A 22,969-nucleotide genomic window follows, 5' to 3' on the forward strand; every position below is an offset into this window, starting at 1 on the left:
ACACCCCAAAATTAATTCTGCTGCTTCTCCTGAGTACGGGGATACCACATGTGGGGGGCTTTTTGGGAGTCTAGCCACGTACAGGACCCCGAAAACAAAGTACTGCCTTCCGGATTTAAATATAAAACGCTACCAAAAAAAAACTGTTAGCGATCGCAGGGATCAGGCCTGACACTACGAACGCTGCAGTTATGTGTTTAGTGTTTTGTAAGTGACAGTGATCGATCGATACTGCACTTGGGTGGGCTGGGCGGAGGGGCAAAACACAGGTGCCAGCAGATATCTGGGCTGATCCCGCTAACAATGCATTTTTTTGGAACCCTAAACTGCTGGGGACGCTAGTATAGATCAGATCAGATATTGATCTGTTCAGATTCTATACCACTACGGGAGGTTTATGCTTTGCGGGATTTGTGTACCTACATGTCAGTGTAGTGTTGGTGCACACTTACTTTCTCTGTTCTCCTTGCAGTCCGGTCAAAAAGACCGCCCCGAGGAGAATGACATCACTTCCTCCCTGCCTGTGTTTACTATACACAGCGGGGGAAGCTTCTCATTCGCCAGGAGCGATCGAGAGGGGATGGCCAGAAACCAACGGCCATCCCCTCATTCCGGATCGCTCCTGAAGAGAAATGGACCGCCGCATCCAGCGGGAGGGGGTCCGATCAGAACCCCCACCCTCTGGAAGGCGAGCATGTACATGTACGTGCTTGTGCCTGTCAGTGCCATTGCGCCGACGTGCATTGCCATACGGTGGTCCTTAAGTGGTTAAAAAAACGCATAAAGACGCATCATGAACTTCAAAATATAGAAGTCTCTCACCTCTTCACGGTTTTGGGCTATAGATATTCAGATTGAACCACTGACTCGCAATTACATTTTGTGTTAAAACATTTTTTTCCCTCAGTTTAGGCCGATACGCATTCTTCTACATATTTTTGGTAAAAAAAATCGCAATAAGCGATTATTGATTGGTTTGCGCAAAAGTTATAGCGTTTACAAAATAGGGATAGTTTTATGGCATTTTTATTATTATTTTTTTTTTTTTTTTTTTTTTTTTTTTTACTAGTAATGGCGGCGATCAGCGATTTTCATTGTGACTGCGACATTATGGCGGACACATTGGACATTTTTGACACATTTTTGGGACCATTGTCATTTATACAGTAATCACTGCTATATAAATGCAGTGATTCCTGTGTAAATGACACTGGCAGTGAAGGGGTTAACCAGTGGGTGGCAGTGTAGGGGTTAAGTGTTCCTAGGGGTGTGTTACTAACTGTGGGGGGTTGCGTTTTAATTTAGTGAACACTGATCTCTGCAGAGATCAGCGTCACTAATTGCTGTTTACAACGGCATTTCTCCATTCAGCCATCCCGTGAGACGATCGCAGGTATGCCCACGGCGATCGAGTCCGCGGGACCCGCGACCGGACTCACAGGGGTCCCGACTGGCATGCCGGCGGCGCACTCGCGATGGCAGGGTGGCATTGAAGATTGGACGTACCTGTACGCCAATATGCCTGCCCGTGCCATTCTGCTGACTTACATCGGCGTGCGCTGGTCGGGAACCGGTTAATGCATCCTATGCATTAAGGTGGAAAAACACCTTGTACTCCCCGGCGATCGAGTCCGCGGGACCCGCGACCGGACTCACAGGGGTCCCGACTGGCATGCCGGCGGCGCACTCGCGATGGCAGGGTGGCATTGAAGATTGGACGTACCTGTACGCCAATATACCTGCCCGTGCCATTCTGCCGACTTACATCGGCGTGCGCTGGTCGGGAACCGGTTAATGCATCCTATGCATTAAGGTGGAAAAACACCTTGTACTCCCCGCGCCCCCCCCCCCCCCCCCCTGCCCCTGTTTTGCTTACCTGAGCCCCGAATCTCCGAAAGCGCGATCCCGTGTTGCTTTCCCCCAGCTCTTGTGGGCTCTTCATTGGATGATGGATAGCAGGGCAGCCATTTGCTCCCGATGCTGTCATTGAAAACAATGATGCAGCGCACCGAGGGGCGGGGCCGAGTGATATCACAGGAGCGCGCCCACAGGCTAACCTCATTTAGAGAGAGCTTCCCAGAGGGGGGGTTAGCTCTTGCGGGAAGGAGCCGAGACAGATGCCGAGGGACCCCGAAGACGAGGCTCAGGGCCACTCTGTGCAAAACGCACTGCACAGTGGAGGTAAGTATGATATGTTTGTTGTTTAAAAAAAAAAAAAAAAAAACTAAACGGGTCAAGGAAAATGCATGTATTCATTTTATTCCCTTGTTATGTCATGCCCCAAAAATCTAGGGATGTTTCAAGCAAAACTTGCTTTGAAAGAACTGTTGTAATTACTGTACTAGGTCTTGATTGCCAGCCGCTTTCATTTGCCAGACTGGGTGGCATCACTCCCACATATGCATGGGAATGCAGTGGGCATCAGCATCGGCGCATTTCTACAGTGAGCTGCATGTGCTCAACTTGCGATACGGGGGGAAGACAGGTAAGTAACTTTAATGCAGAGGAGACCAAGCGTGTTTCTTCTGCATTAAAAAAACCTGCCTGTTTGCCCATTTAATTTTTTTTTTTTTTTTTAGCTCAAGTTTCACTTTCAATCTAAGTATTCTTTCAATAAAGCCATCTTGGACTCCCTTTACATAAAAAGAAGTTATATACTCATAATGTTAATCAAATAGTGCTAAAAATACAAAGAAACCAGTTTGAGGCTGGGTTCACACTTTTGCGAATTGGATGCGGGTTTCGCCACATCCAATTCACATGACAGGAGATTGTGATTGACTCTCAATGGAGTCGGTTCACACATCTCTGGGGCAGCCGCGGAGCGCACTGCAAAAGGGTCTTGTGCGTCTTTGGCTCAGTTTCATGGACCGAATTTGGACCTAATTCAGACCGAAACGTTAAACGGAACACACCAGACCCCCTGCTGTGTCCTGCGCCGCACATAGTGTGAACCCAGCCTAAGGAGTCTGGAGCTGTTGTATGTCTGCATATTCCAGGCAACCAATCTAATATGATTTTTATTTTTTTTCCCCCCACAATCCAAACAAAATACAAGGACAACCTGTACCTAAAGACATTTATCAGAGAATTAAAAAGCTAGAAGATAGAATCTTGGAGCTGGAGGGCATTTCTCCTGAATATTTTCAGTCTATGGTAAGTAGCCATGATGGGAAATCGTGGTGTTCATCCAGAATAATTGTTCATGTGCATGGTTTTGTTTTCTCCTGCTACCAGTTTCTTTGGGGAGCATCCATATATAAAGTTTCATTACTAGTAAGTTTGTTTAAATGGTCTGATTGTCATTGCTTCTTTGTCTGTGTTGCTTTCAGATTTCTCCTGGGTCAGTGAATGTTTCCAGAGCTTTTTAACCCTTTTCTATCCTCATAAATTCTTGTTGGCTTGTAATTTTCATTTTTCTCTGGCTGTGCATGATTGCTCAGCTTCATTAATGTAAAATTAAAACAATTTAAGTCTGCGTAGGAGCCACTTTACTCTACTCTTCTTTCTAGTGAATACTTGATTATTGTAACGTGATTCACTCCAGAAAACTCCAAACAGTATTAACCACTTGCTTACTGGGCACTTAAACCCCCCCCCCCCTCCTGTCCAGACCAATTTTCAGCTTTCAGCACTGATGCTCTTTGAATGACAATTGTGTGGCCATGCTACACTGTACCCAAATTTACATTTTTATAATTTTTTTTTTTCCCCACAAATAGAGATTTCTTTTGGTGGTATTTGATCACCTCTGTGGTTTTCATTTTTTTTTTTTTTATAAAATTTTGCAAACAGTTAATGTTTCTCCTTCATTGATGTATGCTGATGAGGAGGCAGTGATTGTCACTGATGGGCAGCACTGCTAGGTGGCACTGATATGCACCACTGGTGGGCATTGATAGGTGGCATTGCTGGGCACTGGCAGGTGCCACAGGCAGGGGGTACTGGTGGGCACAGAGGAGGCATAATTGCCTCTTCCACTTTGGGACCGATGTCCCTTGCAGATAAGCCGGTGATTGGCTTTTTTTTTTTTTTTTTTTTCTCCTTCCACTGACAAAAAACAATTACCGAGCTTTTGTTTACATCATGTGATCAGCTGTCATTGGCTGACAACTGATCATGTGGTAAGGGGCCGGGACCAGCCCCTTACTCGGATCTGTGATCACCCAAGTCTCAGTGACTCGGTGATCACAGCGCACGCAGGGAGCGTGCAAAGGGGAGGCCATCATATGACAGCCTCCCGGAAATTCAGGTCCGCGCTGTGGGCTTCATTCGGCTACAGTGTGGACGGCAAGTGGTTTAAAAAAAAAAAAAAAAAAAAAGAAAACCTTGGCAGAGTTTGCTGTTTGTCTCCACTGGAGTGATTCACCCTCTCCATTTGTCCTGGTGACTCTTGTCTCTAAAACAAAACAGAATGTGAAGAGATGTTTTCATTCGGAACATCCTGTTTCAGTGGCAACTGTCAGTGGGATATGCCCTCACTTTGAGCTTTCCGCTTCCAAGTTTGCTCCCTAGGTCTGGAAGCAAAGAGAAAGCTGCTCCATGTAGATAGCAAAAGGAAAACTGATGGGGAATGTATCAATTCCCTACTTGAAAGCTGAAAACAAAAAAAATGGGTGAATAAATAAAATAAATACAATAAATTCATTACATTAAAGCAGAAAATAGACCTACCTTTTAAATGATGAAGTGAAAAATATACGTCTGTACAGGTGTGTTAAAGGGGTTGGTCAGATTTTATTTTTGCAGCAATTTGTATTTGGCCTATACTATTGTCAGCACTGTACTTCTGGCACAGCAGCTCTCATATACAGGCAATGCACACGTCCCCTAACTTATAAACATGCTACGTTTCTTCTAGACTGCACTGGATAGCTCCTATGTTAAAACAGGACTCCAAACCAATATTAGGGTCTTAAAGTGATTGTAATCAATCACCTTGTAAAACAACCCATACAATTTAAAAAAAAGAAATTAATGCCAAAACATGTGTGTGTGTGTGTGTGTGTGTGTGTGTGTGTGTGTGTGTGTGTGTGTGTGTATATATATATATATATATATATATATATATATATATATATATATATATATATATATATATATATATATATATATATATATATATATTAATATGATATTATAAAAAAAGTTTCCCCTCCTTTTTTTTTTTTTGTACTCTCCTGCTTAGTGTGGTCATTTTTTCAATAGGAAAGCAAGGGGGCTGGCAGGAACCCCAGGGATTTTAGACAAAGGAAGCAATAAAAAAGAGCAGGTTACTTCCTCATACAAGTACATGGTACAGCAGGCACATGTCAGGAATATGAAGTGTTGGGGGTAAAAAAAACTAATGAAAATGTTAATGTTGAAATATCACATCAGGTGTGAATATTATCCAAGCTTTTGTCCAGCAAGCAAGTATAGATGTGAGCTCCTGCCTTTGCCTTCCCTCTACCTACAATTTGTTTAAAATAAACTTTTTTGTTTAGCTATCCATTGATCAAAGGTGACATTTACGCAATAAACAAGCCGGGGGTTCCGATGCAAAAACAAGGGTAGAGAGTGGGCACCCCTGCCTTGTCCCTTGAAACATGTCAAAGGGGGACAGTAAGCCATTCACCCCAATGGAGGCCTTTGGGGAAGTATATACCGTATATACTCGAGTATAAGCCGAGATTTTCAGCCTCTTTTTTGAGGCTGAAAGTGCCCCCCCTCGGCTTATACTCGAGTCATCGCCGTCTGCCTGCCCGATCAGCGTGTCGAGCAGACAGACGGCGGCCATTCTACTATTCAAAAGCCGCGCCTCCCTGTCTGTGATAGGCGGAACACTCAATTTCCCAGCAGTCAGTGTTCCGCCTATCACGGACATCCGCTCATTCTCATACTACGGACGAGGATGAGAGGATGTCCGTGATAGGCGGAACACTGACTGCTGGGAAATTGAGTGTTCCGCCTATCACAGACAGGGAGGCGCGGCTTTTGAACAGAGGAATGGCCGCCGTCTGTCAGACGAGGAGAGCATGGCACACAGAGGCTGCAGATCGGCACAGGTAGGCAGGGACGGACGGGACACAGGGACGGACGGGACACAGGGACGGACGGGACACAGGGACGGACGGGACACAGGGACGGACGGGACACAGGGATGGACACAGGGATGTCTCACCCTCGGCTTATACACGAGTCAATAAGTTTCCCAGTTTTTTTGTGGTAAATTGGGGGCCTCGGCTTATATTCGGGTCGGCCTATACTCGAGTATATATACGGTAACAGTTTCGCCCAAATACAAAAATTGTTTCCTATTTGGAATTTATGGAAAACTGCCCAGAGCTAGTGCCATTCAACACTGTCAAATGCTTCTCATGGCTAATGCCTAAAGGGTTTATCATTTATCGGGCTATGCATGTTTAAATAGGCACAGCTAACATTCACAGCAATAGAAAGGTTCGGCATAAAGCCCACCTGATTTGGATTTCTAGTATGCAAAATGACTTTCTTAAGTCTGTTTGCATTATTTTGATCAGTATTTTCACATCAGTAGAAAATAAAGAAATGGGTCTCTATGATTTGGGATATCCTTCTTGGGTATGACCACAATAGCCACCTCATACATTGATGGAGGGAGCCTACCATTGGAGAGGGCTTCATTGAACGCATGCAACAAGGGAAGGGAGGAGTATTGCTTCATAGTTTTGTGTATATTTCTATGGAAGGACTGTTGGTGCCGAAAGCTTTGGAGTTAGGCCAAAAACAGCCATCCCCTACCGAGGCAATATAATTGGGGAATTGTACAAAGATCGATCAACATCAGTGACCAAATACAGTTTGAATATAGTATAATACAGTATGAATGACAACACAAAACTTTTTTCACTCATGGTTAGTGTTTGGCTGAAGCCATTTATTGTCAAATTAACTGCATTTTACTCTTTTTAAATCATGACAACAGAAACTACCCAAATGACCCTGATCAAAAGTTTACATACCCGAGTTCTTAATACCATGCATTGGCCAATCACTTCCGGTCCGCCTGCCATCGTTTTACATTGCTACTTTGAAGAGGAATACCATTGTAATGGTAGCAGCTAGCTACCATAACCGTGGTATCCTCTTCAAGAGTGGGCGGTCCGCTTCAAGATAAAAGTGGTTTCTGCAGTGAATTCGCAGTGAGTTCACTTTTAATCGGTGGAGGGAGAGGGCCCCCCCTCCCGCTGCTCTCCGGTGCCCTCCGCCGCTTACCGGCGATCGGATTCTCTTTATAGCCTAACAATGGAGATGAGTGAGGGGAAGATGGCCCCCACCCATCTCCATATCATTGCAGAGCGGAAGCGAAGTCAAACTGCACTTCTGCCCAATGCTCTTAAAAGGGAATTATTTTTTTTTTAATGACATTAAAATGTTTTTATTTTTTATTGTATTTTAGTGTAAAATATGAGATGAGGTCCTTTTGACCCCAAATCTCATATTTCTCATGTTTAACCACTTACAGACCGGACCATTTTGCTGGCTTAAGACCAGACCACTTTTTTGCGATTCGGCACTCTGTCGCTTTAACTGACAATTGCGCGGTCATGCGACGTGGCTCCCAAACAAAATTTACTTTCTTTTTTTTACCACAAATAGAGCTTTCTTTTGGTGGTATTTGATCACCCCTTTTTTTTATTTTTTGCGCTATAAACAAAAATAGAGTGACAATTAAAAAAAAAAACGCATAATTTTTTACTTTTTTTTATAATATACCCCAAAAATATATAAAAAACATTTTTTTTTTCCCTCAATTTAGGCTGATACGTATTCTTCTAAATATTTTTGGTAAAAAAAAAACACAATAAGCGATTGATTGGCTTGCACAAAAGTTATATCGTTTACAAAATAGGGGTTCGTTTTATGGCATTTTTTATTAATAATTTTTTTTTTTTTTACTAGTAATGGCGGCGATCAGCGATTTTTTATTTTATTTTGACTGCCACATTAGGGTGGACACATTTTTGGGACCATTGTCATTTATACAGTAATAACTGCTATACAAATGCAGTGATTCCTGTTTAAATGACACTGGCAGTGAAGGGGTTAACCGGGGGGTGGCAGTGTAGAGGTTGAGTGTTCCTAGGGGCGTGTTACTAACTGTGGGGGGCTGGGCTTTGTTTTAGTGAACACTGATCTTTGCTCCAATCACATGGAGCAGAGATCAGAATCACTTGTTGCTAGGCAGAACGGGAGATGCTGTTTACAACGGCATCTCCTCGTTCAGCCTCCCCATGAGATGATCACGGGTATGCCTGTGGCGATCGAGTCCACAGGACCCGCGACCGGATGCATGGTGGTCCCGACCGGCACACGATGGCAGGGCGGCATTTAAAATTGGACGTACCTGTACGCCAATATGCCTGCCCGTGCCATTCTGCCGACGTATATATAAAATTTTAAAAAGCGCCCTGTCCCACCAAGCTTGCGTGCAGAAGCTAACGCATACGTGAGCAGCTCCCGCATATGAAAATAGTGTTAAAACCACATGTGAGGTATCGCAGCGATTGTTAGAGCGAGAGCAGGAAATCTAGTTCTAAACCTCCTCTGTAACTCAAAACATGCAACCTGTAGAATTTTTTTTTAATGTCCCCTATGGAGCTTTTTAAGGGTAAGTTTGTCAACATTCCACGTGCAGTGCAACTTTGAAGTGTGCATGTTGGGCATCGATTTACTCGGTGTAACATTTATCTTTCACAATATAAAATTATTGGGCTAACTTTACTGTTGTCTTATTTTTAATTCAAAAAAGTTAAGTTAATTTTTTCCAAAAAAAAGTGAGCTTGTAAGACCGCTGCGCAAATACAGTGTGACAAAAAGTATAGCAATGACTGAAATGTTATTCTCTAGAATGTTAGAAAAAATATATATAATGTTTGGGGGTTCTAAGTAATTTTCTAGCAAAAAAACTGTTTTTAACTTGTAAACACCAAATTTCAGAAAGAGTCTCGGTCCTTAAGTGGTTAAACATCAATGACCGCATGAAGTCTCTTGTGGTATTTGTGGATGAGGCTCTTTATCTTCTCAGATGGTAAAGCTGCCCATTCCTCTTAGCAAAAAGCCTCCAGTTCCTGTAAATTCTTGGGCTGTCTTGCATGAACGGCACGTTTTGAGATCTCCCCAGAGTGGCTCAATAATATTGTGGTCAGGAGACTGAGATGGCCACTCCAGAACCTTCACTTTATTCTGCTGTAGCCAATGACAGGTTGACTTGGCCTTTTGTTTTGGATCATTGCCATGTTGGAACATACTGCATTCATCTTGCCATCAATTTTGACCAAAACTTCCTCTGCCTTTGCAGTTCACACATTTGAAAAACTTCAGCGATGCACCTCTGCGTTTCACAGTAGGAATGGTGTACCTTTTCATCATAGGTCTTGTTGACGCCTCTTCAAATGTTCCATTTATGGTTGTGGCCAAAAAGCACCATTTTAGGTCTCTTCACTCCAACTAACTTTGTGCCAGAAAGTAGCGGGAAACTTTGGCATTCGTGTAGTAATGTATTTCTTCTGCCGACTCGACCATGCGGCTCATGTTTCTTCAAGTGCCTCCTTATTGTGCATCTTGAAACAACCACACCACGTGTTTTCAGAGAGCCCTGTATTTCACCTGAAGTTATGTGTGGGTTTTTCTTTGCATCCCGAACAATTTTCTTGGGAGTTGTGGCTGAAATTTTAGTTGGTCTACCTGACCATGGATTGGTTTCAACGGAACCCCTCATTTTCCACTTCTTAATTAGAGTTTTTAACATTGATGATTGGCATTCTCAATTCCTTGAAATCTTCTTTTTTTTTTTTTTTATCCCTTTCCTGTTTTATACAGTATCTTTTCCCACAGATCCTTTGACAATTCTTTTGTTTTCCCCATGACTCAGAAACCAGAAATGTCAGTGCAACACTGGATGAAAGATGCAAAGGTCTGTCAGGAATCCAGAAACTCATTGACCTTTTATATATATATATATATATATATATATATATATATATATACACACACACACACACACACACACACACACACACACACACACACACACACACACACACACACACACACACACACACACACACACACACACACACACACTCTAATTACAAGCAAACAGATCAGAGGTAAGGGTATTTACCTTTTATAGTCATTCAAACCCCTTTGTGTCAACTTGTGTGCATGTTATCAGGCTAAAATCACCAGGGTATGTAAACTTTTGATCAGGGTCATTTGGGGAGTTTCTGTTGTCATGATTTAAAGAGTAAAAAAACAGTTGATTGATAATAAATGGCTTCAGCCAAACACTAACCATGAGTGAAAGAAATGTTTTTTGTCTTATCATTCATATTCTCTGAAAAATGGCCAATAAATCATAAATTCTGCCAGGGTATGTAAACTTATGAGCACAGCTAGCTGTATGTTTTTAGCTGTATAGAGGATTGACATGCCCTGCTATATTTCAGACATTTTGGGGGTGCCGGGGGAGTGGAGCAGCGGGTGCCTAGTTTTAACAGGTACTTGCTCCCACTTTCGCTCATCTCACCAAAAAGTAGTTTTGCAACATCTGGAGGTCCACAACAGTGGTTTGCCCCTATACACACCACCCATAGCCAAGCTGGGTACACCATAGAATATTTGTAAATTTTTAGACATTAATTGACTTCTTGAAAATGGGCTCTGCGTTTTTGTACCTCTGGAGAGAAGTCTGGAAGGCACATGATCCTAGAATCATTAGCCGCTCTGGTCATGCAAAGACTGTTTTCTTTATCTCTATAATTCAACAACAGTATAATAAAAGGTCTGGGTGGGTTACTGGGAGACAACGGATGCCCCCCCATGTGCCGTTCAATTGCAAAAGGGGAGACAGGTGCTCTTTCCCTAGGATCCAGCGTTCTAGCATTTAGCAAATTCAGATGGATCTACTTCCTCTGATTTCTCATGGAGAACTGCTCTCTGCATGTTATTCCAATGCAGCATATTCTCAAGATCTTTTGCTTTTGAGATGTTGGCGTCAATCTTGTGCATTACTACTTTTCTATCAGTATGAATTGGGAGAAAAAAAAGCATCTTCTAAATCATTAACACAACTTTCAAGTGCAGATGTGTGCTCACACTTTGTGAAGGTCATAAGGTTAGGGAGATCTAGTCTTTGGCACCTTGAATTTGCCCAGTAAGTGTAGGTAGAGATGTTTGCTGTTGTCCAGCAGTGCACTACATCTATAAGCATGGGCTCAGGTCCCCCCCATCCCCCTTTTTCTCAGCCGCTCTGTATGGCCTAGGAACAGCAAAAGCAGCAATCGCAACAAGTTGTGTATCTCCAGACCACTCTGTACAGCTGTAGCAGAGGCTGCAAAGTTCAGCTAATGGCAGGGATCAATCTGTATGTATGTCAAGAGATCTATTTTACTGGTCTCTAAGCAGACTCTGATGTCTTGCAAACCTCTCCAAACAAACGCATTAATTATTGCAAATGTGCACAATATGTGATACAAAAAAACGAAATCAAATCCATAAATTTCAAAAGTCCTTACTTGTGATTGATATGAAATACAAATGTGTTCAAAAGGTCATGCTCTGAATCCTATGCCAAGTGAGTCTTCACTACCATAGGACACAACTGGAGGCTTACTAGAAATATGACTCTCCAATTATAGAAAAGTCATATCATGCGTGGTACAATTACTCTTAGGTCAGTCTCAGGCTTCCATCAACTGTCTCACTGAGTGGGCATAATTCTGTACTGTACTCCAAGATAAAGAATTTACAAGTAAACAATTTTTTATTTTATTTTTTTTCTGGAGGGATTAGACTCCCCTGTTTTATTGTGCTCGTTATCTCGATTTGTCCTGTTTACCGTTACTATCAAAAGTGAAAGTTACAAAAACAAATTTTGGATTGCCGCCTAAAAAGTAATGGAGAGGAAATCTTCCAATGGGGATACTAGTTCTGGTGACATGGGGTCCAGGATTCCCTTAATTTGTATAGATTTCCACTCTTCCTGTTTTGGCTATGAGACAGGAAGTGAATGTAAATCTCGCACAAATGGGAAAAAAAACTAGGTTATAAGCCTCCCTTAAGCCCCATACACATGATCGGACTTTCCAGCAACAAAACTGTGAAATTTTGTTCGCAGGGTGTGTCTTGCATACACACGGTTACACAAATGTTGGCCAACAATTACGAACGTACTGACGTACAAGATGTACGTGATATCTCCATTCCGAATGCTAGTTTTACAAGACCGAGCACTTCCAGCTCGTCCTACATTCCAAACATGCGTGTTTGTACTTTCGACTTTTGTCCGAATGACTTGTGTACACACAATTGGAAAGTACAACACACATTTGTTGGCGGAAAATGTGAAAACATGCAAGCCAATATTTGTTGGCGGAAAGTCCGACAACAATTGTCCGATGGAGCATACACACGATTGGACTTTCCGCCAACAGCCTGACATCCAAGATTTCCCGTTGGAAAATCCGATCGTGTACTGGGCTTTAATCTTTCCAAAACGAAAAAAAAAAAAAATGTTCTGCCTATAGTTCTACTTCAAAGTCTAACCTTATGTTTACTTTCACTTTAAATTGTTTGGGGCCAAACAATCTCCTTTACTAATTGATGTGCTCGCTGACAGCACTGTATAAATTATGTAGTATAAACTACACGCAGGGCCCCCCTCCCTCTGCTGTAACAAAATCAAGTCGAGCTGAGTGCTGCTCAGCCAATCACAGGAAGCCTTGTAATTTTTATTTTTTTATTTTTTTTCAGTGAGCACAAAGATTCCTCAGATCGGCTGAGGTAGAGTAGTGGGTGAATGAAGCCCAAAGTCTATCTTAGCCAATCAGAGAAAGGCTTGTATTCATTGATAAAAACGACAAGGCTGTGAATGACTGACTGAGCAGTGTTCATCCCGACTCGATTTTGTTCCAGCAGCACTACCGCTGGAACACAGCGCTGTATACTATTTGTAGCTGATGCTATATGGTTATACAGCGCTGACAGTGGGCGCATCAATTCGTAAAGGAAATAGTTTGTTTTGCGCCAGCTTGGGCCAAACTAAAGTGACAATGGAATTGGGCTTTAATGTTCTGTATTTAATGGGGTGTTATACGCCAATACTTCAATTTTAGCTGCCTCGGAGGTGACAGGTTGGGGGGGCGGGATGAGCACCATTAGATTACATACAGTGAGAATCTCCTGTTTACTTGGCGTCCTCTGTAATGGGAATTCCCATCTCCTGGGCTGCCACTGGACCACTGTTCTGTCTATCATAGGAGATTCTCGCCATATTAATCTCTCTTGCACGTCCTGCCCCTCTCCCTGCCCCCTCTTGGCTGCAGCTGGTCATTGATCAAACTGCATTGAAGGCAATGGTGAGGCTGCTGCATTGATGACAGTGGTGAGGCTGCATTGAAGGCAATGGTGAGGCTGCTGCATTGATGACAGCGGTGAGGCTGCATTGAAGGCAATGGTGAGGCTGCTGCATTGATGACAGTGGTGAGGCTGCATTTATGGCAATGGTGAGGCTTCAGGTGGGCACTGACCCTTATTTTGCTTCAAAGTTCCTTATTTAAACTGTAAGGTTTTTTTTCTCCTGAAACTTCCCTCTTAAAATGAATGTGCATGTTATATGCTATTAAATACGGTAATTAATTTTGGTCCCAAACTGTTACCCTACTGAGATGGAGTAGTGTCATGCAGGGTTAAAGGTCCTCATTTAACCACCTCCCACCCGGCCACTGCACATATACGGCTGGGTGGGCACTTCCTCCTCCTGAGTGGACATTCAGGAACCCGCACAGCCCCGATGCGCACCTGGACACTGCGCATCTTGGGTCGGCAGGAGGGCTCTGTGATTGGCCCCCCTGATCACATGATGGCTGTGTCCAATCAGAGCCATCATGTGATGTAAATAGAGAACTGGTTAATAGGTGATCGACTCTCCTCTCCTTATGGACAACTTCCGTGTGAGAAGAGGAGAGTCGATCGCCTAGCAACCAGCTCTCTAGAGCAGATCGCTGCTGCCAGCCGATGATCAGGGAGTATGAGCTGTTTTTTACACACTGATCAGTGTCCACACACAATGTCCCCAAAATACTGTCCCCACACAGTAAAAACACCTGTTCCCCACATATGTAACACTAAAATCATATGTCCCAATGATCACCTGCGCATGTATGTCCGTGATCACACAAACCAATTATTATACGCTTAACAGGATGTTTCTTTTACCAAAGACATGTAGCAGAATACATTTTGGCTTAAATTTATGGCAAAATTAAATTTTATTGGATTTCTTTTAAAACAGAAATTAGAAAATATATTTTATTTTTAAAATTTCCACTCTTTTTACCACTTGTATCGCAAAAAAAATAAAAAATAGATTTGTGAATAAATACCACAAAAAGAAAGCTCTATTTGTGTGAACAAAATGATAAAAATGTCATTTGGGTACAGTGTTGCATGACCGCAAAATTCTTATTGAAAGTGCAAGAGCACTGAAAGTTGAAAATTGGCATGGGAAGGAAGGGGGTGAAAGTGCCCAGTATTGAAATGGTTAAGTACAGAACTTTTTTTTTTTTTTTCACATAAAGCTGCATTCGCTTCTAACACAAAATTGCTTTTCTATTACTATGTGCTTCTGGGACGTGATGTTCCATTCCCTGCTGCTGCGTGCAGTCAATGAAGATACAGTAGACAAGAAATTGTTAGTTGCTGCACTATGCTATTAGTCTGAGTCCTATAATTTTATACATTATCCCACTGTAGGCAGACATATCTACACATTGAGCAATTCAGATTTATTCTAATGTAGTTTGTTTTGTGTATTCCACTCAGAATGTGTGAGTAGCATTCAAGGCTTTTTTTTTTTTTTTTTTTTTTTATATATTTTATGACTTCGAAATCAATCCTACCCCCATGTTTCAGCAGCAGTGTCTATACATTTTCAGCTATAAAATCTGACTGTGTTCTTTATAGCATTGAATTGTCTTTTTGCTAATCACCGCGCTATTTGTGTACCATTGCTGTATGAACAAGATAAGAATCCTTAACATTATTTCTATTTCAGGATATGTCAAATAAGCGAAAGAAAGTCCTTCCTTCTCAGGTGAATATATATATTTTTATTTTTTTTGTTTATGCAGGTTTCCCAACAGAGGTTGAATAGTCAGTCTTGTGTAACTGAAGACTGTTGGGTCAAATAGCAGGAATACCTGTGCAGGGAGTGAATAATCATCTGAATAAATACCTAGGATTAAGAGCTTTGGGCTTGATTTGATTTTAGTGAAAATTGACTAAGAATACCCAATCCTGTACAAGGAAAATGTAAAAAATATAATCTTTGTTTGCTTGTCCGCTCACTAAGCCAGTGGTGTCAGTCAATTTCATTGCGGGCTGCATCTGCATATTATGGTTGTCCTTAAAGGGTTGATTGCATCTCTAAGCCCTTGTACACACGGTCGGACATTTCGACAACCAAATCCGTCGGATTTTGTCCGAAACTGTTGCATACACACAGTCGGACAAAGTTGTCAGAAAATCCGATCGTACTTAACGTGATGAAGTTATTTCGTTAGGGCGGGACTACGTTCAGTCTAGTAGCCAATAGCTTTGGTCTAGGAATTTGATCTGAGCATGCGTGGCACTTTGTCCGATCGGAATTCTCTACACATGATCGGACAAAGTCCGATCGGAGCATGTTGTCAGAAAATTTTATAGACAAGATGGAAAACTTGGTCCGTCGGATACAGTCCGATGGAGCCCACACACTGTCGGATTATCCAACAACACGGTCCTATCGGACATTGTCCATCGGAATATCCGACCGTGTGTACAAGGGCTAAGACTAGATGTCAAGAACCTCCCTCCCTTACATCACAGTGCACCCCCCCCCCCCCCATTACCTTGTGCTGCTGACGGGAAGAAGCTGCGGGCAGAGCTGGGAAGCAGAAAGCACAGGATCTGGAGGAGGACCAGAGGAGAGCTGGAGTCAGCTGCTGGAGTCTGCTGAATGCTGACTCTAGGGAATGCGAAGACAAATGGTTGCTGCGGCTATACAGAGGCACAGGATCTGTAGGAGGAGCACTGTCATTCTCTCTACCACTGACTGCAGAGACGAGCCTCTCCGCAACTGTAGGAGAGGGGTGCTGCAGCTGCAGGAGAGAAGCAAGGGCCACATGAAATGGCCTGGCAGGCCTTGTGTTTGACACATGTGCACTAAGCTAAAAGAAATAAACACAAATTCCCTTTGCAAATTGAAAAATTAATCATCCAATCATGTGCTTGTACATGATTGAGCATACTTTTAAAAGTAAAAAGTTACTTTGAACGTGATAATGTTCTTCTACAGAAAATTGAGGTCTAGGAGTTAAATGTATTCAAATAATGCAAATGTTGCTGTCTGCTACATCCCTTTTGCCTTTCTTGCATAAAAAACAAAAAACATGGACTGTCAATTTTTTTAATTTTTTATTTTTTTATAAAATGTTCTGGCATCTCTTGAGGTGAAGGCCACATAATATCTGCAAGTACTGTTCATTAAGGGTGTGAAAGAGTAAAGACTTTGCTTCATAAGACTGTACAGTATGATACTGTTCAGTATTATAATAATACGCTTCAAATAGATTTCTAGATTGATTATTTTTTTTTTCATTTAATCTAGTAATCGTTCATTAAAATATTTAAGGACCCATTCATGCCTATGTGATGTGGTAACACGCGGTGCATTTTTTGAATCACAGGATACAGGATTGCCTAATTCTTAGACCAATGGATTGTGCTCCACATCCAGGTGATTGAACACTAGCAAAATCAAAGCTGAAAATCCAGCCCTGCCCATGTTTTTTTGTTTTTTTACTTCTAGTTGTACCTACTTTGAATTTCCAGCAAGTTTTCATCTGACGCCCATTTGCACTAGAGTCCTTAATCGGCAGTATCCATCCAGATCAGTTGCCTCGAGACTGTACCCATACCCCGCAGGAAGCAGAGCGGCAAATTGCTAACTGGCACTGGATCCAATGGAAAAAACATTCCTTGGCACGCAGCTGCATCACATTGAAACTTGTGGGTTGCTCTATGGGTCCAGGGCCATGGTCCACTGTGGATACGTTTTTATCCCCAAAATTACTGGGGGAAAAGTATCCTATTGCCTCTAAAGAAGAAAAGAAAGCAGGTCCAAATTCTTCTTCTGTTAGAATTTCATTCTTTCATCCCAGGTAGGCCTCAATCTCCAAGACAAAGCCCAGAACTAGTTCCCGAAGAAGAATCGAACTCCAAAATCCTCTACTAGGAAAAGGACTTGTCGGTTTCCTGCATTAAAGGGGTTCCCCCACTTCAAGTGGGGGAACATTTGTTGGCCTTTGCAGCTCTCTAAACCAGTGATTTGCAATTCCTCAAGGGGCACCAACAGGTCATGTTTTTAGGCTTTCCATTATTTTGCACAGGTGATTTGATTTCACTGCTTTAGTGATTACCACAGCTGTTTCATCTGAGGGAAATCCTGAAAACATGACCTGAGGCCTTGAGGACTCTAATTGAGAAACCTTGCTCTAGACTCTGGGAGTCTTCATTACCTACCAGATCTGCTGTCTCTGGGACCCATGCACTATGCTGCTTCACAGCTGCTGGATGTAACAGCTTTGCTGCTGAAGCAAAGGCCAGGAAGACGTCTTCCCACAAGATCTACCACTGCATGTAAAAAATGTAGTATGCTTGGTTGATGAGAGTCCCGCCAGTTATACCCCAGGAAGTATTCCGTGGGACGAGTTCTCCTTTCTCTAGTTTGGTCTGGGCAAGTCCTTTTGCCGTAAGTGCCAATAAGGGTCACATCCCAGCCTTTGCAGTCCTATTTCAAGGACCTCTTGCTTTTCATTCCTTGTTGAGGGCTTTCATGCAGGGGGTCATTGCTCCTTCCTTCTGTGCTTACTGCAGAAGCAGCCCGTTTGAGCCCATTGGCGATATTCCTCTTCCAGACCTTACTCCTAAGGTTTCCTTCCTCTTTGCCTTTACTTCAGGTCGTAGCATTCCAAGTTACTAACCCTATCTTGTAAGGAGCAATGCCTTGTACTACACAGCACCATTGTGTTACAACTTTCCGACCTGCTCCTAAGGACCTTAGGGGGATTGTTTTCCATTGTTTGGATGTGGTTTGAGCTATGAGAGTAATATCTCCCTCTATTTGTCTGTCTTACTCACTGTTTATCCTGTCTGGAGGGCCTCTGTAAGGGCCATGCTATGTCTCGTACCCCCATTGCTAGGTGGATTCATCAACTCCTCTCTCCATGTTCTTGTTGTGATTCTTGTGCCCGTTTGCTGTGTTGGCCATCCATCATGGGGTTGTTTTTGGACATCCAATTGTTTTAGGAATTTGCCGATCCTTTTGTCCTGTTCTGTGCAATAAAGAAAGCAGGATTTATTTATTTTTTTACTTTTTTGAAATCTTTTTCTTGAAGTTCATTGCAGGACCCTCCCCTCTGTGTCTGATATCTTGTATTGCTTTCTACAAAACTGAAGGTTTGGTAAACGCCATCTAAGGACATTAGCAACATTTTTTTTTTTTTAGGGCTTAGGCAGGATATGTGTTTTCCGTTATGCTTTTGCCAGTGTCCAATTACCTGCAAGTGAAGTATAGTCCATGGTCCAAAACTCGGCCAATCCTGCGTCCTTTGATGTACTTTAAGAAAAGGATTTTACAAGCAAGTCAACAATCCTATGTGTGAATGCCACCCATACACACCACTCAGTAGTGACCAAAGCAAATGCATAATAGACATCACAACACACGTTTCCTATTTTTGTGGTGCGCTGTTACCAAAAAAGGGCAGGGCTATGTGTGTTTTTTAGGCCATTGCAGTGCATTGGCAGCCCATTCACAATGAAATGGCCACGTTACTGAATGCACATTAACATGCATGAGCGTTAATACACCCCAAGGGATCACAATAGTGTGAATCCAGCCTTACAGTAGTTTTTAAATAGTACCTCAATTTGTCTTTAGTTTCACTTCTTCTCTTCACCTGTAGAGTTGAATTCTGATTGAAGCAGTTGCAAAGGTGAAAGTGTTTATTTTATCCTTAATGCGTTATCTGCATTAAGTTAAAAAAAAATAAAACCTTCAAGTGCAGCTCCGCACCAATCGGTGTCTACTGCATTTCAGTGCTGTCAATTTAGCGCAGAGTTTGCTATTGGACAGGAAAAAACTCAGTGACCTCTTTTAGAGTCTTGCTTTAATTATCAAAGCTATATGCCTTTTAGCTGCATAGAATAAAGTAGGTTCAGGGCTTCGCTATAGTGTCAGCAGTGTGAGGGTAAATTTTCAAGCGTAGTGGAAAAAAATTACAAATTTCTGCAAAAATGATTATTCAGGATTTATATAGTGCAGTTTTCACAGCCCTTTGCAATATAAAGGGAGACAGTACTATTATAATACAATGCAAGACTAGAGGGTCAAACTAAGTACACATGGGCCAAATATCAGTCAGAATCCACTGGTTCAAAAAGACCCAGCCGACATTAAGTCCATGTGTACAGCTGTCCTTCCGACAGAAGCCGGTCTAACTACCAGCTGTTTTTCAAAGATACATTCGTAGAAACCAGCATCCAATCAGCTCTGCCAATCATCGGATCAATGTTTTCTGGGGAGGGGGGGCCAGAATACAATAGCATAGTGGGGGAGATCGCCGCACTAACATCGCTTAGTACGGGGAACTCTGTTTATTTTGTTCAGACCTAGGAGGGCACTGCTCTTGAGAGCTTACAATCTAAATGAAAGGGGCAAGTGATACAAAAGATAGTAACTCTGGGGGGATGAGTTGAGAGAAAGAGAAGGTCAATGTTTAATTTTTAGTTAGAGACAGTGTGGACTTTTGGGAATTGCCTAAAGACGATTTGTTGAATGTTCTCATGTATATGTTGAAATGATGTATTAAACTGTTGCCTATAGCTTTGTTCTAAAAATGTGTTTGTTTAATGCTCTATTTGTTCTTTTTAAATGTTGCAGAGATATTCTTTGATGGAACTTGACCAGAAGATTAATGCACTTAGACAGACACTCCTGCAGAAAAGCAAAAGAGGAATTTCTTGAAAAGTCGCAGTACTATGTCGATCATTACCGGGACATTTTACTAGGTTGAATCACTTTCCGTCTTGCTATTTCTCCTGTTTTTTCTGCCTTAACCTTTCTGTGACCTCAAAACCCTGCCAGTGGGTCAGGTTCATCAAGAGCTGAATTTTTAGGAGAGTATCATACCAGAGTAAAGATGTAACTGGGAACTCGAACAAGATGAAGATGTTCTGGGGCAAAAGAATACATGATAACTTTGTTACAGGAAATTGCATCCAAAGTTATTAACTGAAGTATCATATAGTGCTGTATTCTATGATGTTGCTTTAGAATTAATTGGAATTTACATAGCCCCTTAGGGTTGGCTAGGCCTAAACTACATTACTTTAGGAATGGGTGGTAGCAGTGCTTCTGCCCAGAGCCTTTTCACATATTCATCAAAGCTGAATCTATTACATAGCCTTGATTTCTGCCATAGAGCATGGTGTTGGCCCCAGTGCCAAAATGTCTGAATGCCCAATGGAAAAAGGGGTCAGCCCAGATCCAGGCCTTCACATCATAAGCTATATGGTGTTGGCTGGACTTTGGTTCAGCTTTAGTGCTGAAACCTTTCAAAGGGTCAGATTCAAGTTTTTTCAAAAGTCCAGGAAGTACGAGTTCTGGATGAAGTTTATACTTGGAAGAAGCATAGGAGTATGTTACCAATGATGTAAATATTCAGTTTAATAACATCATTTTTTGTCCAGTTTAATAACATCATTTTGTGTTCAGTTTAATAACCTAATTTTGCGTTTTCTTGTTTATACCTAACCTATCCCATTAACCAATGACTGATCAGTGAATTTGGTAAGTAGGGTGACCTAATCAGCCAATCATGCCCTAGAAAAAAAAAAATATATATATATATATATATTTTTTTTGCAACAGCGTACATTAAATACAGCTAAATGAGCACTAAAACCCTGTAATAGAAGATATGTATCAAAGACTAGGAAGAACATAAAAAACGGCTCATTTCATGTGTAAGTGTTTGCCAGTTTCCCAGTGATTAAAAACCTCATCTACCACAGGGAGACATTGTCATACAATTCAATGTGACCCATTCGCCCGCTCTGCCCTGCAGTGCAGTGTGCTATAGAAATTGCAGCCTGCATGCATTTTACTGTGTCAACCTGCATCTTCAGTGTAGTGCCTTTTACTGTCTTAGGTTGGGAAATATGCCCAAACTTTATGTTGTACAGCCCATGGCGGCAGTGTGCATGAGCCTTACGAATAAAGTTTAAAAAAATAGCTCATTTTCTGTAGGTTAGAAATATCATATCATATCTTGGCTATAGTTGTGATCTTTTGTTTTGTTTTTTTAATTGGTGAATACAGCTGTAGTAACCAATGTGTATAATTATTGTGTTTATGTATATAAAATAACTTTTTCAGTTAAGAGTTGTTTCATCTCTTGTCAAATGTGTACCAAAGCATAATCCATCTATAAAGTGTGTATATTTTTAGATATGTGTATCCTTTAACTGGGTGAACAAATTATCCTTTGTATGTAGGTCATAGAATAGGATCTGGGGCTTCATTGCTGCCAGTGGCTGGGCTCGCTGACATAACAGAAAAATTGTGCTGCCCTTGTCTTAAACATTAAGCTAAAGTACCACCACCCACAGCCTACTACTGTACAACAAACCAAACTGCTAATACTGTAAGTTGAAAAGGCTTTCTGATGGCCATTCCAGAGGCATCCATACATTAGGTGATTATTTTTCAGGGTAGTGTCCAGTGGCGGCCTATTAGCAGGGTGCCGGTCCCTAATCTACATGCAGGGCGCTGGACGCATAGATTCAATGGGGTGTGTGTTTTTTTTTTTTTAAGCACATTAGAGCCTGATGCTCTAATTGGCTTAAAAAAAGGGTGGTCTCGGAGCGCAGAGCACTGCACCCTGAGCACACCCAGTTGTGTGACAATGGCAAGTTCATATTTGCTATCGTCTTCCTGATTCTCCTCCTGGCCAATCATGAAGCGGGTCTTAAAACCCAATCGGACGAGAGGAAAAGCGATTGCATTGGCCGCCGAGAGAAGGAGGAGGGAAGCCGCCATGAATCCGGAGATGAAGGGTGAATTGAATACCGGAAGGAGCCAAAGCTGCTAGATGGGGTAATTGCAGGGCGAGTGGGGGGGGCAGACAAGGGACCTACTGGAGGTGTGGCGATGGGTGTCTTTCCTGTACTGCCGGCTACCATGGTGAGAGCGTGAGGGGAGTGTACTCTAAGCATGGTAAGTGGTTTATACATGGCTACATATATTTGCGGCCACTCGGCGTGAAGAACTAGAACCTTTTAGATGTTTTATAAAATTATTTTGTATTCATCTTTTATTTGTAATCCTTTATTTAAAAAAAAAATCTTTAATAAAAATACATTTTCATAAATTACAGCACTTTTCAGTGTCTACAGCACCTGTTCCACTGTCTAATAGAAGGGCAACACTATATCTGCACTTTATGTGCTCCTGCAGACTGAAGGTCACCGCCTCTACAAGAGAGGAGGGATGTGTTCTCACTCTGTATTTTTCAACTGTGTGTATGTCCAGATATCTTGCTTTAGGGCTGGTTATAGAAGCCAAGAAAGGATTGATCGAAACAAAACAAACATGCAGGTAGATGGAAGAATACTCCCTATTTCCCCATCGTATTCTGTCAATGGGTCTCCTCCACAAATTACACTGAGCGACGGCCACAGCCCATGATCGACAAATGTTTTACAACAGTCACGTTCAACAGCAGTGAAGATCAACTTCTGTTGAATGGGAACAGCTATAGATTAATCAAATTTTGGACGGCCCCTGATGAACCAGCCAAGTTTTGATCCATCTATGGGCATCTTTAGATTGCAGTCACAG

At 42.1% G+C, this 22,969-nt stretch overlaps 1 protein-coding gene across 1 annotated transcript in view; it reads left to right on the forward strand.

Moving 5' to 3' along the window:
- The window catches only part of MBIP (MAP3K12 binding inhibitory protein 1), a gene marked incomplete at its 5' end in the record, with an annotated part of 38,996 nt that extends 17,487 nt beyond the window's left edge, over window positions 1-21,509 (forward strand). The window contains 3 exon segments of the mRNA XM_077464688.1: window positions 3,059-3,156; window positions 15,080-15,118; window positions 20,009-21,509. Coding sequence (XP_077320814.1) covers window positions 3,059-3,156; window positions 15,080-15,118; window positions 20,009-20,092 — 221 coding nt within the window.
- Between the last annotated feature and the right edge of the window lie 1,460 nt (window positions 21,510-22,969).

The sequence above is a fragment of the Lithobates pipiens genome, unplaced genomic scaffold (genome assembly GCF_037356315.1).
Source record: "Lithobates pipiens isolate NorthernLeopardFrog02 unplaced genomic scaffold, aLitPip1_a1.2 Scaffold_30, whole genome shotgun sequence".
Taxonomy (NCBI): domain Eukaryota; kingdom Metazoa; phylum Chordata; class Amphibia; order Anura; family Ranidae; genus Lithobates; species Lithobates pipiens.